The sequence below is a fragment of the Gorilla gorilla genome, chromosome 4 (genome assembly GCF_029281585.2).
Source record: "Gorilla gorilla gorilla isolate KB3781 chromosome 4, NHGRI_mGorGor1-v2.1_pri, whole genome shotgun sequence".
Lineage (NCBI taxonomy): Eukaryota > Metazoa > Chordata > Mammalia > Primates > Hominidae > Gorilla > Gorilla gorilla.
Genome location: NC_073228.2, coordinates 139,466,345 through 139,484,237, shown reverse-complemented (window position 1 = coordinate 139,484,237; position 17,893 = coordinate 139,466,345). Strand labels below are relative to the sequence as shown.

Genomic DNA, 17,893 nt, shown 5'->3' with positions numbered 1-17,893 from the left:
ACACAGCCACCAGGCCACTGACCCACTTTAGGGAGCTTTCCTTTGGGAGTCACCAAAACTCCTCCCCAATACCCGTCCCCACCCCCGCACACACACACATACCCTCTTTGAGTCAGTTCCAGTGACCACAGTCAATGACTTTGCTGCTGGACAGTCTATGACAAGCCCCTGTCCAGAACTGGCCTTGTGTTCTGGCCCAGCAGGGGCCCTTGGGGGTCAGGCCTGCAGGCACTCACACTTGGCACCTGCTCCGAAACCCTTTCAGGTCTTTGAGGATCTGGGCCCTGGGCCTGGGTCTCCCGCCGGCTCGGAAAACCTGGCCTGCCCGGCCAGAGAGAGAACCACGCGATTCAGAAAAGCAGTGCCCTTCAGCAGCCTCTCCACCGTCTGGGCTCCCCAAAGGCAGAGCGGGATGCTGGAAATGTGTGCGCGCTGTGGTATGGGTGTGCAAGTGTGCGAAGGAGGCGTGTTGTGTGAGCGAGAGGGTAGCGGATGTGTGTGTGCGTGTGCGCGCATGGCTCCGGGTGTGCGCCGCTGCGATAGCGGGTCCTTTCCCGGGGCGGGCGACGGGCGGGCTGGGAAGGTCTCCTCCCCTCACCACATTGAGAAATCTCAGTGAGTCACCGAGTGGTTCTGCATATTAATGAGCTCGCTCGCTGCGAGGGCAGGAGCGGATTTAAAAGAGGCCAGGGCGGGCGGAGGGAGGCTGTGGAGAGAGCGCGGAGACAAGCCCAGAGCGCAGCGCACGGCCACAGACAGCCCTGGGCATCCACCGACGGCGCAGCCGGAGCCAGCAGAGGCGGAAGGCGCGCCCCGGGCAGAGAAAGCCGAGCAGAGCCGGGTGGCATCTCCGGGCCGCCGCTCCGACGGGCCAGCGCCCTCCCCATGTCCCTGCTCCCACGCCGCGCCCCTCCGGTCAGCATGAGGCTCCTGGCGGCCGCGCTGCTCCTGCTGCTGCTGGCGCTGTACACCGCGCGTGTGGACGGTGAGTGCGGGGAGCTCCCCTTGTCGCCGTCTCGTCTTGTCCTGTCCTGGGGAACCCAAGCGCCAATTTCTAGGCATCCTAGGATCCCGCGGGGGGTGGTCTGGGTGGGCACCAAGGTGGTCGAGGGGCAGGAGACCGCCTAGCAACTAAGCCGTTGCCCCGCGCTCGCTCGCAGGGTCCAAATGCAAGTGCTCCCGGAAGGGACCCAAGATCCGCTACAGCGACGTGAAGAAGCTGGAAATGAAGCCAAAGTACCCGCACTGCGAGGAGAAGATGGTTATGTGAGTTCTCGCTCCTCACCTTGAGGGGGTGCGCACTGCTGTCAACCCGATGCCAGGGCACAGCCTGGGCCTGGGTCGGGCTAACAAACATTTCTCTCCGACTTTGTCAAGGCCGTGGAAAAGCCTTTGTAATTGCCCAGAGAGTCCTTAGGACGCTGGCGAGACACTCTGGAAGACAGTCGGGAAAGGGGGTCACTGTCCCGCTCCGGAACAGCGCCTCCAAGTTCACCCATGCTAGGATTCAAATGAGCAGTCTCCCTATTTGTACCATGGGCCACCCACTCTGTTAGGGCCATCAAGGGTTAAAGGGTTCCCTTGTGCCAACTCAGAAAACCTAGACTGAAATCACTTAAAACGCACTCACACCCAAACTGTGAGGGGTGCTGCCTTCCTGTCACTGGACAGAGGACTAACGCAAACACTATCTTAAATCCTGACTCTCCTTCAGAGCCTTGTTCCAGTCAGAGACAAGTGGACCGCAAGTTTTTGGCTCCTAGAGATTTTATTTTGAGAACGCTCCACGAGCTTCCCTCACCGGCTGTACTCCTTGTGGGTCCCCGATACGGAGCAGTACTGCAGAAAGTGCTCTGCTGGGGTTAATGTGCCACATGGCTGGAGCCCTGCTTGGTGGGGATGTGGGGAATATTGGAAAAACTGGGGCAGAGTGAGAGAACACTTAGTTTCTTGCTCCTCCGCCTTCCCAATTAACCACTTGAGGCCAGCACCGCTGCCTCCTCATCAATATGCTCTTGGCCAGGAAGGGAGCCCTTGGCAAAGCAGCTACCAAATATTTGCCACAGACCATTGGCCCCTCTTCCCCTCCCCCAGAAACAGGACGCACTTTATTCTCAGTCTGGGCAAGTGCCCTCCACCAGCTGGCCCCCACCGGCGCAAAGGCCTTCACACAGTGTCTGCGAAAGCAGTGCACACCCCTACCCAGCACCCCCCATCCCCGTCTAGGGGCTACACTGTCAGGCTGAAATTAGGGGTATTCAGAAATCCACTGGAACTGAGCTGACCCCACTGCCTTCCTTCACAGACACCTAAATTAACTCCCTTCTCCCTACCCCTTGCCTTGCAGACCAAATTCAAAGAAAATACCCAAAAATCCTTTTGGGTGGGGGCCAAGTGTCAAATGAGCTGGGAAAGGAGCTCCAAGCTCCTCAGGGCTTCCAGTTTGGGGGCTAAGAATGACAGGGGAATTCCAAGTTAAATCTCACTCGTCTAAGAGCTGAAAACCACTCTATTAACCAAACAAGTTTCTGAGACCTTGCAGGGGAAGAAAGCAGGATAAAGGATGCAGTGATACCTAAAAAGGACAGAGCCCTCAGTAAATAGGCTTGCTCTTTTCCTGGCTAAACTTTTCCACATATAGAGAAAAACTATAGCTAGGCAAGTGCGAGAAAGGCTTTACGGAGCCTTGTAGAAACGTGCAGGGGCCTCAGGAGATCAGCACACAATCCAATCACCCTCTACTAAACCTCCACCCCACCCCCTAGAGCCTCCCACTCCATCCCTGAGGGCTGGGGGCTCCTCTCCCTCTCCACAATCCTAAAACTCTCCAAATCAGATGAGGGGCCAGCACTTTTGCAAAGCAGGTTTTCAGCCACAAAGGCTGAACAAAAGCAAATTTTCCAGCTCACCCTGAGTCACCCAGAAATCTCTGCTGAGGCTGGGGGTGGGGGCAGGAGTAGGGGCGGGGGGAGAGGTCCGCTTTGCAAGTGGGAGTCCTTGCACCCAGAAGGATCCAGGAGAGTCCGAATTCTAGAAAGAGCAATTTGTGTCATAGGTCCATGGAGCTCTCACCAAAACCCTTACCCCCACCGCCAGAACTGTGGAGGAGAGGGTCACAGGACTCAGAATTTCTGATAGTTGCTGGAGTCACAAATCCCTATGTCTGCACTCCACAACCGATTTTCATAATCCCAGTATTATGACGTGGCATTTGAGCACTGTAGTGAGAGGGCTGAGTGACCCTTCCTGCTCTCCCTTCCTGCTCTCCCTGACCTTCAGGATTTGGGATGCACAGCCTGCACACTGACCTAACTGAGAAAGGGTTTTTATCAGGCGCTGCCACGTCCTTTCCTTCAGAATGCTAAAGCAGCCTTGTAGGCAGAAAGAGAAAAGCATTTGCTAAATTCCTGCAGGGTGACTGGGCACAGTGGGGGAGAGAGACAACCAGAGTTCACTCTGAAGCCTGGCCTGTGCTCAAGGCTAGAGGAATGACCCGGAGTCACAGAGGAGTCCAGTCAAGGCAGGCACCATCACCTGGCATCAGCAGGAAGACCTGCCCCTGCCCCAAGGAGCTTAGGCCCTAGCAGGGACCCCAGAAACCCAGAGCACGGAGAAGGGAAGAGAAGAGGTTGCCTAGGAACATTATGCCCCCATTCTGGTGGCAAGATCTGATTTTCTTTCCCCATCAACTGGGAGACTGAAGTAATGGGAATCCTATCCCTTCTAGAACTTAGCCCATATAAGCCATGACATTTTCCATTTGGTTAACAATGGGGAACTAGCTGACCTCTGTCCCTCTCTTCTCACTCTTTCCACTCTCACTTCCAGTCTCCCCCTTTGCCCTCCAAGCCCATTCCAGCACCCCAGTCTACCATCATGGCTTGCATGGCTGTGACCCCTCAAGAAGTGGCATCCTCACCTCTCACCTTGCACTTTTCCAAATACCCTAGGTGGTCTCTTATTCCCCACAACTCCTGTCATGCCTGTGGCCTAGAGGGGCTCAGAAGTTCTGAGCAGCAGGCTTGACTCACCCTCCAGGCTGGAGCCCCCACAGCAAGGCTACTCTTTCCCCTTGGCCACTTCATCTTCCATGACCAATGACTAGTAACAGTAACTGTTAATTGTGCATCTACCAGGTCCTGGGTACTTTCTAAAGATTGTATCTTTTAATCATCCCAATAACCCTGTGAGATAGTCCTATTATTATACCCATTTTACAGAGGGCCAAACTGGATTCAGAGAGGTTACCCAAGGTCCCACAGCCAAATTTGAGATTCAGTCCCAGGCCCTTACAGTCTGCACAACACCTGCTTCTCTACCACATGGCTAGGCTTCTGCTGGGTGTTGGGACATTGGCTGATAGAGGCCTGAGATCTTCAGGCTGTGCAGAAGAGAGGTCTTACTCTTCTGCTTAGGGGTGAGATACCTGGGACCTTCCACAAGGCCAACAAGACTTTGCCTCAGGATCAGGAGATGCCCGGCCCTGGGACAATCTGTGGTGGGTCAGAGGGAACTGGGGTTGAGGAGACAGAAATCAGAGTGTCTGCAGGGCATGTCTGAGCCTTGGCATGTGCACCTTGCTGGCATTAGCTTTCTCCACCTCCTGATCCCAGGCTCAGAGGGGCTGGGAGTCCTCTGACCTTTGTTCCCCAAAAGAGGCCTGAGCCCTGGAGACAACACACTGCATGAGGTTGGGGGTGGGAGAGACAATCCCAGACTCTCAGGACTCCCAGGGGAAAAGTGAGGGCTGCTCACTACATACAGGGTTAGGCCCTAATATGGAGTCAGAGAATAAGGGGACAACCAGAACCTTCCAAAGAGCCAGGCTGGAAGTGAGCACATAAGTCGGCTCCCTTGAGAGGAGGCAGGAAGCCACAGTCTCTCAGGGCCCTGACTTAGCCCAGGGCTACTCACAGGCCACACAAGAGGCAACATGTTATTCAGGCTCCTCAACCCTCCACCTCATCCTGCTCCGTTTCAGCATCACCACCAAGAGCGTGTCCAGGTACCGAGGTCAGGAGCACTGCCTGCACCCCAAGCTGCAGAGCACCAAGCGCTTCATCAAGTGGTACAACGCCTGGAACGAGAAGCGCAGGTACGCCCTGCCTCTACGCACCTTCCCTCCCACCAGACCCAGCTGTGGCTCTCAGGATGGGAAGGGACCCCCCCCCACCAGGTCATCTAGCCCCATCTAATACGTGAACACCCACCACAACATCCACAGCAAACAGACACTCAGACAATGCTTACATACCCCCAGGGACAAGGAACTCACCACTTACCAAAGCTAGCTATCCATCTCTTGTCCATTTGCAAGCATGGCAGGGTTTGTCATTTTGTAAACTAAAGTCTGTCTCACTCTAATATTTGCATTATAATCTTAATTCCTCTTTTTATTTCAGTTAACGTAAGTTGTTAAATGGCAGAGTGAACACTGGCATGGCTGCCAGGGGAGCTCTGAGGACTTCATTGGGGTGAAATGTGACCACTTAGGTGACTGTGTATGTTGGCTATAAAACTGCGCTATAAAACCATGAGGTGCTGAGGATGATCCTTGCCAGAAACATGTTTTCTTCTCCAAGGTGCCCCACTCCCTCTGCTGCCCAGAAACCTGATAAACTCCTTCCTTCGCAGGTGCTGGAAGGCACCACAGGTTTGGCTCTTTAAAATCAGAGCCACTGTTAACCAAGGCGGGCAGCAGTGTTAAGACCACCAGCACCCTGAACCAGCCCTGTACTTACTGGGCACTGTTTCCTTAAAATCAGAAGGTGGCTTCCCATCTCTGGTTTCCTGGGGTCTTATGTCTGTCCTCGGAGGGAGAATCCAGTTCCTAGCTCCCCTGTACCATGCGAAGGTAGCCTGTCCTGTCTCACTCCTCAAATACGCAGAGTCTGTTTACACATTTGCCTGCATAGCATGATCAGGAAGCACACACACACACACACACACGCATGCATGCACACACCATGCAGGTGACTTCCCCAGGAACTAGTGCCAGCACCCCTGCTGCAGAGGGGGAAATCAAGGCTAAATGGAAGAGAGGGGTGACTTGCCTGGGAGCACAGGGCAAAGCCAGGACAGCAAACCAGGCCTCCTGGTGCTACCCCACGAGCTGCCCTCACAGGGTGGAAGGTACAGCCATAGTGGGTGCCTGCATTGCCCTCCCCTCACCTGGCCCAGCCGTGCTACCCCAAGCTCAGCCCTGTGACCAGCTCTCCCAGAGCTGACACTCGGGCTCAACCCCTATACCTGAGCCTTTTTTGCTGCCTCCAAAACAGCCTCATCTGCAGTTGCTTGAAATAGAAAGTGATGAGAGCAAGAAATTATTTTCTATAAATCTGCTGGGAATGAAGCCCTCTTTCTGGTCAAGCCAGGCAGCTCATGTGGCAAAGGCCAGAACTGCACAGTCCACTCTCTGTCACCCTCCAGGCCCTGTGTCATCAAAACTGGCAGAAGGCTAATCCCATGGGCAGGTTATGGAAGAGGCTGAGGGCATCTTGATCTGACTGCTGGGGGATACTCAAACCTTTAGCTCACCTTGCTCCTCCCCTCCACCTGAGCTGCAGCCTGGAAAAGGAGGCACCCACAGGTCTAAACATGGCCCTGCTTTTTTTTTCCTGAAAATTCCAATAGCAAAAGCAACGAGAGCCTCTCAGCTACCAGGCCTTCTCTCACTTTGCTATAAAATTAGTTCACCCCTCTTTCTTGGAGTGTTGAGATCCCTGCCCTCCCCACCTCCCTCCCCTGAAACAAGTTGAAAATATCTTAATGAATGTAGAACGGTGATAAAGGAAGTGTTTGAAGTCCTCTTTGTACAGAGAGAGAGAGAAAGAGAATGCCAAAGCTAGGTTGGAGGAAGTAGAAGGGTATACGGTGGGCTCAGGCCCATGGGGGCCACACAGAGGAGCTCTGTGCACTTCAGAGACCAGAGCTTCCAGGGAGCTTCCGGCCACCACAGGAAGCAGCCTAGTCAGGCATTTTATTTCAATGGATAATTCAGTGGTCTTACTCAGAAATCAAGAACAAGACAGAAAAGTGATAGGCTAAGTGTAACGTATGGCCCCAGGGCAGCCATGGGGCAGAACTACAAGAAAGCAAAATATCTAACTGGGCACAGCTTGAGAGGTGAGGGGAAGGTGGGGCTGGGAACCAGTAGAGATGAGGCAATGCAGCCAGGAGCAGGGACTGAGGGGCACAGGACTCCTGCACCACTGCCCCACCCCACCAACCACCTCTTCTGTCTCCAGGAAGCAGCTTCTAGAGCTAGCATTCTTCTGGAGGACATGCATTATTTGGGCAAAATACAAAGAAATATACAAGCCTAAGTCAAGTGAGGGAATGCCTCCCACCCTTGCTATTTTCTCTAAATAGAGAGGCTGAGTACAGACGCAGAAAGAAACAAGGAGGTGTGGGAGCAGCCCGCCATGCTAGAGAAAGACTACATTCCTGCCACTAACAGTCGGTGGCCACTGGGCAAATCTTAAGTCTGTGGTGCCTCAGTTTCCTCATATGCAAAGCGGGTTTGTTCCATAGGCCTCTGAGGACAAAATGAGATTGCAGAAGTGAGATTGCAGATGGTTAGAAAAGACAAAGCCACACTGGTGTGAGTTTTCATGGTCCCTGGGACCACATCCTCAGAAGGATCCCTCCCACTTCTGGGGGTTCCTGCAGTTCTGGGACAGGGGCATTCCCTGCAGACCAGATGTGAATGAAGCCGCTTAGCCAGCAGCTTGTGAACGGCCTGCCTCATGTCCTGAGCCACTTACACGTGTGTTTTTTCTCCCCAGGGTCTACGAAGAATAGGGTGAAAAACCTCAGAAGGGAAAACTCCAAACCAGTTGGGAGACTTGTGCAAAGGACTTTGCAGATTAAAAAAAAAAAAAGCCTTTCTTTCTCGCAGGCATAAGACACAAATTATATATTGTTATGAAGCACTTTTTACCAACGGTCAGTTTTTACATTTTATAGCTGCGTGCGAAAGGCTTCCAGATGTGAGACCCATCTGTCCTGTGCTCCAGACTTCATCACAGGCTGCTTTTTATCGAAAAGGGGAAAACTCATGCCTTTCCTTTTTAAAAAATGCTTTTTTGTATTTGTCCATACGTCACTATACATCTGAGCTTTATAAGCGCCCGGGAGGAACAATGAGCTTGGTGGACACATTTCATTGCAGTGTTGCTCCATTCCTAGCTTGGGAAGCTTCTGCTCAGAGGTCCTGGCGCCTCAGCACAGCTGCCACGGGCTCTCCTGGGCTTATGGCTAGTCACAGCCTCAGTGTGACTCCGCAGTGGCCCCTGTAGCCGGGCAAGCAGGAGCAGGTCTCTCTGCATCTGTTCTTTGAGGAACTCAAGTTTGGTTGCCAGAAAAATGTGCTTCATTCCCCCCTGGTTAATTTTTACACACCCTAGGAAACATTTCCAAGATCCTGTGATGGCGAGACAAATGATCCTTAAAGAAGGTGTGGGGTCTTTCCCAACCTGAGGATTTCTGAAAGGTTCACAGGTTCAATATTTAATGCTTCAGAAGCATGTGAGGTTCCCAACACTGTCAGCAAAAACCTTAGGAGAAAACTTAAAAATATATGAATACATGCGCAATACACAGCTACAGACGCACATTCTGTTGACAAGGGAAAACCTTCAAAGCATGTTTCTTTCCCTCACCACAACAGAACATGCAGTACTAAAGCAATATATTTGTGATTCCCCATGTAATTCTTCAATGGTAAACAGTGCAGTCCTCTTTCGAAAGCTAAGATGACCATGCGCCCTTTCCTCTGTACATATACCCTTAAGAACGCCCCCTCCACACACTGCCCCCCAGTATATGCCGCATTGTACTGCTGTGTTACATGCTATGTACATGTCAGAAACCATTAGCATTGCATGCAGGTTTCATATTCTTTCTAAGATGGAAAGTAATAAAATATATTTGAAATGTACCAAAATTCTAGACTGCCACCTTTTTTCTATTTAATTAAGCTAGGATGACAACAAAATATTTACCATGTCCTGAAAAAATAAGGACAAATATGCTGGGAAAGAAAACTGGTATTTCCCAAATACCTGTCAACACCATCACCTCTGTGGAACGTGTGGAGCTGTCATTATAGTCAGGAAGCCAAGAAGCCAGGCCTTGAGGCTAAGGCTCCTTCCCCGACGATTCCTACCCCTGCAGCAGGTTTATCAGAGTGGGCAGGTTGGAGCACAGGGAACTAGAGGGTCACGATCCCAGCCTCCTCCATGCAAGACCACACTGAGCCTCAGCACCAGAGGGCAGCAAAGAGCCTGGATGCCTCAGCCAAGGGCTCTCCAAGTTCCCTGGGGCTGCATGAGGACGGCAACAATAGAGGACTGGTGTAATTATTGCCTACTGTGAGCCAGACCCTGTGCGGGGAGCCTTACATGCCCTATCTCTTTGAATCCTGGTAACAACCACAACGGGGGTGGTTCTATTGAAGCTCCATTTTACAGATGAGGAAACCAAGGCTCAATGAGGTGAGCACATCACTCATATTCTCCCACTTAGAGAAGATAGTAGATGGGGCCAGTCAAGATACCCTGGGGTTCAGGGCCCCAAGATGCCAGGGGGACTCGGGGAGGTAGGAGATGCCCACCTGGGAGGCTGTGGGACTCTGGAGCTGGGCATCTGGGAGCCACGCCTGGGAGATACTGGAGCTGTTCCTGCTCCTGCCAGGTGGACAGGTGGACAGTAGGGCACACCTCATGGTGCTTCCAGGGACTGCATGTCGTAAGCCCATGTAAAGCACTTAGCAGGATACCAGGGCATGGTGAGCACGTGGTAATGGAAGCCCTTTTTTTATTTTTATTTTTTTCCTGAGACAGGGTCTCGCTCTGTCACCCAGGCTGGAGTGCAGTGGCATGATCATAGTTCACTGCAGACTTGAACTCCTGACCTCAAGGGATCCTCCTGCCTCAGCCTCCCGAGTAGCTGGGACTACAGGCACATACCACCATGCCTGGCAAGATGGGATCTCTCTATGTTGCCCAGGACAGTCTCAAACTCCTGGACTCAAGTGATCCTCCTCCCACCTCAGCCTCCCAAAGTGCTGGGATTACAGGCATGAGCCACCATGCCCAGCCAGAAGCTATTTTAATAAGCACAACACCAGACCAGCCACTTTGCACTTTGTACCAACTACCCACAGCCCTGCATCTCACCGTATCCTAAAGTCAGCCAGGCCCTGAAACAGGCCTCTCTGCCTTCCCTGGGTTCTCCACACCCAGAAGGACTCCACCCTGTCTGCTACACTAGCAACTGGAAGCCAGTCACCCATGTCCCCTTCACCTCCCCGGAAGCTTCCTGAAACACTTGTTCTGCACACACTTATGAGGACACCCAGCAAGTACCCTGTCCCAGCATGTCCCCAGCAAGACGCTACCACAAATGCTTTTATCACCATCTTATTTCCTCCTGGCGGCTTCAGATTACACCACATGTATTCCTGAGGAAGCTGAAGATCAGAGAGGTTGAGAAAGTTGCCCAGAGTCACACAGCTACCACTCATCACACCCTCCAATGGCTGGGCCTGGCAGCCTTTCTGCTGAGGGGTGGAGGAGGGGCAAGCTGAGGCCACAGTGAGCTGGTGACCATGAATGCCCTGCAGCAGCCCTGCCTTTCCCTTCATTATGGAGAAAGAAGGTAGACTAGACAGGGAAACCCCAAGACCAACAGACAGAACAGAATGCAAGAGCCCCAGAAGACAGTGCATACCAGGGCAGGGCAGGGCAGAGCAGAGGCCAAGCCTCTTGCTGGGAGCCCTGAACCCTCCCTGGCCTCAGAGCAGCACCAGTGGAGCCTCAGGAGGGAAAGGCAGCATACAAAGCTGGCTGAAGAGCCCCGGCCACCGAGAGCAAAAGCCGCTCCAAGACAGCAAAGGCCGTGTGGGGTGCCGCTTGTAAACAAGTCATACACACTCCCTGTCTTTGCTGGGGCTCTCCTCGTCCTGCCTGTGGCTCTAGTGCTAGGCCACCCTCCTCTAACTCTGCTGGCCCCGATGGTCCCTCCCTTCTCTGACATCCCAAGTCACAGATTGGATCATTAATAACAGCAACAGTGTCACCTCACACTGGTCCAGCCACTGATCCGGGCACTCACCCAAGCACTGGCCCCACATGCTCTGTCTGCACTCCCACAATGCGCTATGTGGCAGGTGCCCAGAGAAGTGAAGCACTTTGCTTAGGACAGTAGAGGAAGTCCTGGAAGTCAAGCCTCAGCTGGTCAAAGCGCAGAAACGGTGGAGAGTCTGCGTGTAAATATCTCCATTCCCTACAGAGATGGGGTCCCAGGACAACAGAGGCTGGGCTATGCTTCCAGGGAGAGCTTGGGCCCTTTCCTCCCACAGACAGGGATTAGACTGACCACTAAGAATAGACTCTGAGCCCAAACACTTCACCAAACACCAGATGAGGACCCACAGGTGCCTAGAACTGTGCAAGGCTCCAGGGAAGAATCTTCTCTCCCGGGCTACAGACCTGTTTCCTGTACCTCTTCTCTGGGCCTCCCAGTATCCCTATGAGGTGTCCACTTGCCAGCTTCCAAGAAAGAGAGTAATCCCAGTGCAGCAAAGCAAGGCCAGGTGGCCTTTCAGAGCGGGCTCTGCACTGGTGGCTCTCATGGGCTTCCCTGGATAAGAGCAAGCTTCTCCTCTGCACACAGGGCAGACCCGGCCCACATACAGGCCCCACCTCCGCTGGAGCCACTGCATCCTCACAGTTAGGCTTGTTTTGATTCCAAATGCCATTGCCCTGACTTCCCATAGGCTCGTCCTGAGCAGGCCCTGGTGCTGTAGTGGGCTGGCACCAGCATGGCCATGTCCTCAGAGAGCTCCAGCCTAGCCCTGCAGTTCAACTCCTCCACCTCACCTGACCGCTCTCAGATCTACTCCACTCAGAGCTTCTCCTGGTCATCCCGGACTGACTACATAATTTGCAGGCCTAGGTGCAAAAAAAAAAAAAAAAAGATGCAGGCCCCCCGTTCAAAAATTATTAAGAATTTCTAGACGGCAACAGCAGGGCATTAAACCAAGCATGGGGCCCTTTCCAGACACGCTCTGTGCAACTCACATGTCGCAAACCCATGGGGCCAGCCAGGCCTCCAGTATCAACTCTAATATCCATATGGGTGACTCATTTTGGTCCTGAATTATTATATAATTTGCACTACAATTTAACAGTTTTATTTGCACCTGAGCATCTAAGCAGAAGCCCTTCTTAGAAACCAGGAGCTGTGTCATATGCTGCTTTGTAAAAACCTCCCAGAATCTATGATAGCACTTACGAGGTACTCAAACACAGTTGAATTAATATTAGGATCATAGGGAGATCCCTGAGAACATGCTTTCTTCACGCATTCCTGAGCTACTGCTATGTGCAAAACTCTGCTGGGCACCATGGGGAACAGAGGTATGACTGGCTGTGCTCCTTTATCCTCAAGGACAGAGTTCAACCATTCATTCACCCAGCTACCGTTGCATGATTAAACATCCGCTCTGTGCTGGATGCTGGAGATGGCCCCTCCAGAAACTCAGTCTACAGGGAGGCAAAGAAGCTGCCTGAAATTGCCTGTTGGTCTGACTGCCAGACGGACTCACGGCAGACTCTGGGGCAGCCCCAAAGAGCAGGTGTCTCACCCAGGGTCAGAGGAGGACACCCCTGATCAAGACATCTGTCAGTCCTGGGAAGGCTCATGGCAGATTGCAAGTCATTATCAGGCAAGAAAAAAAAAAAAAAAAGGTGCTGATTCCATCCTGGCTCTCACATGGCCCGTGGCCGCCTGGGCTAGCTGCGGCAGAGCACCAGGGGCAGAGAAGTAGAGAACACTGGGGGATTTAGAGGAGGCCCGGGAGCATCGGCCATGCCCCAGATGCATGTCCACAGAGCCCAGCCCCAGCCTCAGTCCCCACTCCCCTCTCGCCCAGCTCCCTTCTCTCTGCCTGTCCTGCCAGGACACCGTGATGGGGGCCTCCGGAACCTCAAAGGCAAAGAAGCCCACACAACCCTTCCTGCTCAACCTCCACACAAGGAAGACACCGTGCTGCTTTTTAGAGCCCCTGGGGTGTTTTCTTCTCCTCCTGTTTTTGAAAAGTTACATGGATATTCTTGGAGGTCTTCAAGAAAGCACTAAAACCCTAAGCTATTTTCTTGCTTTCAAAGTATCATTTCCCAGCTTCCTCCACGCAGGTCCGCGCTGAGCCTCACCACCAGAGGGCAGCCGAGAGTCCGGGTGTCTCAGCCAAGAGCTCTCCAAGTTCCCCGAGGCTGCATGAGGACGGCGACAAGGACTAGTGTAATTATTACCTACTGTGAGCCAGACCCTGTGTGGAGGGCCTTACATACCCTATCTCATTGAATCCTGGTAACGACCACAACGGGGGTGTTCTATTGAAGCTCCGTTTTACAGATGAGGAAACCAAGGCTCAGTGAGGTGAACACATCACTCATGTTCACACAGCTAGCAGATGGAAGAGACAGGATTCAAACCCACGTGTGTCTGGCTCCAAGGAAACTGTCTGCTCTCTGAAGTACACAGTGTCTTACAGTTCCTGTCCACCCCAGCCCACAGGATGCTCCACTGTGCTCTCATGCTCCGGCTCAGGGCTGACCCCCTGTTTATCAAATGGAGATTAATCACCCAGTTAACCTGGGCCACACGAACAACCAGCCTCAGCCAGGTTTGTTTTGCTGGTGTCTAGTTCTGTCTCCTACAGGCAGACATCTGTAGAAATCACATGCTACTCTAGGGCCTCTCCCCCGATCCAGAAAGGGAGCCCCGGAGCTGTGAAACGGCTGCTCCAGCTCTCATTTGGTAGACACAAATTCCACTTGAGTAGAGGAGCAGCAGGGTCGGTTTTCCCCCAACACCAAATACACTGAAGACGCAAAATGACCATGATGTCGTCAAGTTCAACTCAACGTTTTGGTTAGAAGCAAAATGATCTTCTGTTGGGTAAAAAATCAATTCAAAGCTGGATTTCAAATAATCTGCCCCATTTCACAATGAGGACAGAGCTGATATTCCGGGATGAGTGGTAGGCATATCTAATTACATGCAGATGAGACCCCGATCTAATATTCAAAGTTATTCCCCCAGAGCAACGGGGATGGTGAAGCAACAAGCTCTTTCTTTCAACCCATTGTTATTTAAAGGCAGTGCTCACACAAGAATCATTTCTAAATCACAAAGGCTTTTTTCCCCTGAAATAATGGCCTGCAAAGATAGACTGGAGTTAAGTATTCACATCGGTACAGCCAAAAAAAATGTCATAAGCCAAGAAAAGTACGAGACAAAGCATACCCTTCAATTCATTTATAGCTACTAGGGTACCAATCCTGCTGATTCCACATATTTTGAGGGGAGCAAAGTTTAACCAACACAATAACAACAACCACACTTTGTTTCTCACCAAACTCCACTATAAGTCCTGTTTTGCAGATGAAGAACTTAAGGTTTAGAGAAGCTAAATTGTCCTGGGCAGTGTTAAAAGTTTTGGACACTCCTAGGCTGGATGACCATATATTCTGGTTGGCCTGAGACAGTCCTGGTTTATGGTAATTGACCCAATGCAATTATGAAGAATGTTCCCTTTCACTCTCAAAAGAGTCTGAGTGTGGCTGATATACTGTATAATCACCCTACTGACGGGGCCTAGCAGAAAAGTACATACGATGGCTAAGGAATGATCAGTCAACCTCTCCACTTGGAACACCAACTCCTAAGTGAGTTTGGGCCCTTTAGAAGTTATGGTAACTCTTTAACCCTATAGAGTACCCTAAAATCCCCTGTTCCAGCCTGGCCTGCCTTCCCTGCAGCCTGGATCTGATGTTGTCAGATTGTTCGCTGGGAGGCACCAGGTATTTTGGAGACTCATCTGTTGAATGAAGAACTAAATAAAAAACACTGTCCCTCTCTCCATGTGTCTGCCCATATGAGATTCCCCAGACGATTTAAGCATCAGGTTCTGGTTTCAAGAAAACAAAAGTCAGCCAGGCAGCTGCACTTCCAAGAGGACTGAGGCAAACTTTTCCTTGACAATGTGGTTGGCATGTGCTTTAAGTGAGGGATTAGCTACTTCAGAGGAGTGGTAATGGGATATGGGCCTTTGACATCCTATTCCAATTCAAGGAGGCTGTAGAAGGCTGAAGCATGCCGAGAAGGTTGGGGGATCCTTCCAGACCCAAAGGCGCAGCTCCCTCCCCACCTTGCCGAGGACTCCCTAACTCTGGAGTGTTAGCCCACCAGAAGGCTACTCACTTGCTCCTTTCCCTGAGCCTGAAGGAGCTGGGGTGAAAGAGAGGGCAGAGACCTAAGATGCAGCCATGGGGTCCCTGCTGGTGTCACAGCCTCTCTGAGCCACCTGGAGCCAGGCAGCTCTGGGGCGGCCCCTGAACCCTTCAGGTTTACCGCCTCAGTTTTCTTCTCTGTGTTTAGTCCAGGGCCAGAGCATTGTTCTTGGGACTTTAGGAAATGTCCAGCTGCCACTGTCTTACCTGGATGCCCACCCACTCCAGATGCTAGGGGTTTTCTGCACTTCCCTGGAAATCTATTCCAATGGCTTCTCATGGGAACAGATACACAAAGGGGCCCAGACCCCCAGCCCAATGTCCACCCCCAGCTGTCTGCAGAGCTGTCCTCAACCCTCTCCTTCAAAGTCTAGGGGCCCGTGGATAAAATAATTTCTCCCAGTCCCAACTTTACAACTATAGTATTAAATGAGATAAATGTCTCAACACAGAAAATAGGCAGTAAATAAATGGTAGTTGTTATTATTATTATTATTACTATTATTATTATCATCTGCCTTTAAAATGTCCAAGGGAAACTTTAGTTTTATATCCTATAAAATCTGGATTAACCAACCTGGATTAACTTTACGTTTTTTTTTTTTTTTCCTGAGACAAAGTCTTGCTCTGTTACCAAGGCTGGAGGGCAATGGTGCAATCTCAGCTCACTGCAACCTCCGCCTCTCAGGTTCAAGTGATTCTCCTGCCTCAGCCTCCAAAGTAGCTGGGATTACAGGTGCATGCCACCACACCCGGCTAATTTTTGTATTCTTAGTTGAGATGGGGTTTCGCCATGATGGCCAGGCTGGTCTAGAACTCCTGACCTCAAGCGATCCACCCGCCTCAGCCTCCCAAAGTGCTGGCATACAGGCTTGAGCCACCGTGCCCGGCCAATATTACATTTATAAGGCATAAAAAGGCCAAACTTGAAGAACATATCTACCAAGACAGGAATCTGAAACCTTCTGTGACCTTGGGCAAACTTCCACGCCTGTTTCATCACCTCCAAAATAAGAATAATAATAGTGCTTAATTTCAAAGAATTTCTTGAGACACTAAATGAAACCATTCAAATAGAATATCTAGCACTTTGTGTAGCATATAATAAGCACACAGTGAATAATAGTTAATAATAATAAATTTGTGTTTCTTAAAAAATGTATTTAACAGTCCAAAGAATCTTAAACCTGGGGGAAGAAATACCTTAGAATCTAGTCCCACCTTATATCCACTAGAAAAATTTCTTTGAAGCTGTAAATTTTTTAACTGCTTTTGAACTCTGGGCCCCCTTGAAAAGCTGATGAATGCTATGATTCCTTTTCCCTGAAGAAAAAAAAAAATGCCCAGTATATTTTGCAAACCATTTCAGGAGATTCTTGGACTTCCCTGATGTCATCCTTATGGCTCCTTGGACCCTGCGTGAGTAATTCCTGCCTTAGACAATCCCAGGTAGGGCATCCAGAGGTGGCTTGGATATCTCCAGTAACAGGAGCCTCACAGCTCAAAAAGCAGCTCACTCTATGATTGGAAAATCCACATGCTAAAAAGTGTTAGGATTAAATCAGGACACTAAAAGATGCTTCCTGAGTTCCATCCTCAGAGCTACACAGAGGTAGCACAATGCCTATTTCAGGTACCAGCCCTTGACATGTTCAGAAGGCAGAGGCCGTGCTGGGACATACCTGACCTTCTCCTGAGCTAACCCTGTTGCCCTCTCAGCCATTCTAGGTGATGGTGTCCAGGCCCCTGCCTTCCAGGTCACCCTCCCAAACCACCTGCTGTGTGGCTGTGGCTCATTTTCTTTGTCCTGGACACAGTACTTTTATTAACCCCATCTAAGTCTGCTAATGTTCTCAGCCACCCAGTCACATCCATTAAGCAAGCATTTAATAGGTCCCCAAGGCCCATCACACAAGTGCAGAGTTTCATGCCACACGTATCTCCACTCCAATCTTACACTGGGGTAATTGATCCTTTGAAGCTAGCCCTACCACTTTACATATGCCCCAATTAATCTTACCAGTTTTTTTCCTGTCGCTTCAACCTTTGGGAAGTATTTGGAATTCACATTCTATCACCCAGTGTACTGAAAATGTTTGCAAATCCCTTAGAGGGTAAGGAGATCAATGAAACTTGTGCATCTCCCTGGGTTAAGCTTGGGACGAGGTGCCTTACCCAAGTTCTCACTCAATCTTCACATCAACCTTTTGACATCTATACTTCTGTCCTTGTCTTATACATAAGAAAACTGAGTCTGATGGAGATTCAATCACTTGCATAAAGATACCCAGCTACCAGAGAGCCATGCCAGGATTTCAACCCAGGCCTGTCTGATCCTCACTATTTTACCACACCTCAGCATTACCACATTAAACTGCATTGTTATAGATATGTGTGTTTCTCCAACTAGGATGTAGGATCCCCAACAATAGTGAATAGATTTCGTCTCAGAATTCCTAGCCCCTGTGAGTCCCTAGCACAGAGTAGGTGTTTTACAACTGCTGGGAGGAGGGAGAACAAGGAAAGCGGTCAGTTGGGGCTAGCAAGCTGGGAGGATGCTTCTTGGAACTGAGCCCTGACGTCCAGGTTCT

At 51.0% G+C, this 17,893-nt stretch overlaps 1 protein-coding gene across 1 annotated transcript; it reads left to right on the top strand.

The window, feature by feature from the left end:
* Positions 1–504: 504 nt before the first annotated feature.
* On the top strand, positions 505–8,941 carry CXCL14 (C-X-C motif chemokine ligand 14). The gene is made up of 4 exons (XM_004042540.5): positions 505–985; positions 1,161–1,266; positions 4,982–5,095; positions 7,788–8,941. The coding sequence occupies exons 1-4, from the start codon at positions 886–888 to the stop codon at positions 7,801–7,803; spliced, it is 336 nt and encodes a 111-aa protein (XP_004042588.1). The 5' UTR covers positions 505–885; the 3' UTR covers positions 7,804–8,941.
* Positions 8,942–17,893: the final 8,952 nt, after the last annotated feature.

Bases quoted from the DNA above. Each gene is read 5' to 3' on its own strand.
- CXCL14 (XM_004042540.5), top strand. From the start codon at position 886: ATGTCCCTGCTCCCACGCCGCGCCCCTCCGGTCAGCATGAGGCTCCTG. The intron at 986-1,160 runs GTGAGTGCGGGG...GCTCGCTCGCAG, and splicing joins GTACACCGCGCGTGTGGACG to GGTCCAAATGCAAGTGCTCC. The intron at 1,267-4,981 runs GTGAGTTCTCGC...GCTCCGTTTCAG, and splicing joins TGCGAGGAGAAGATGGTTAT to CATCACCACCAAGAGCGTGT.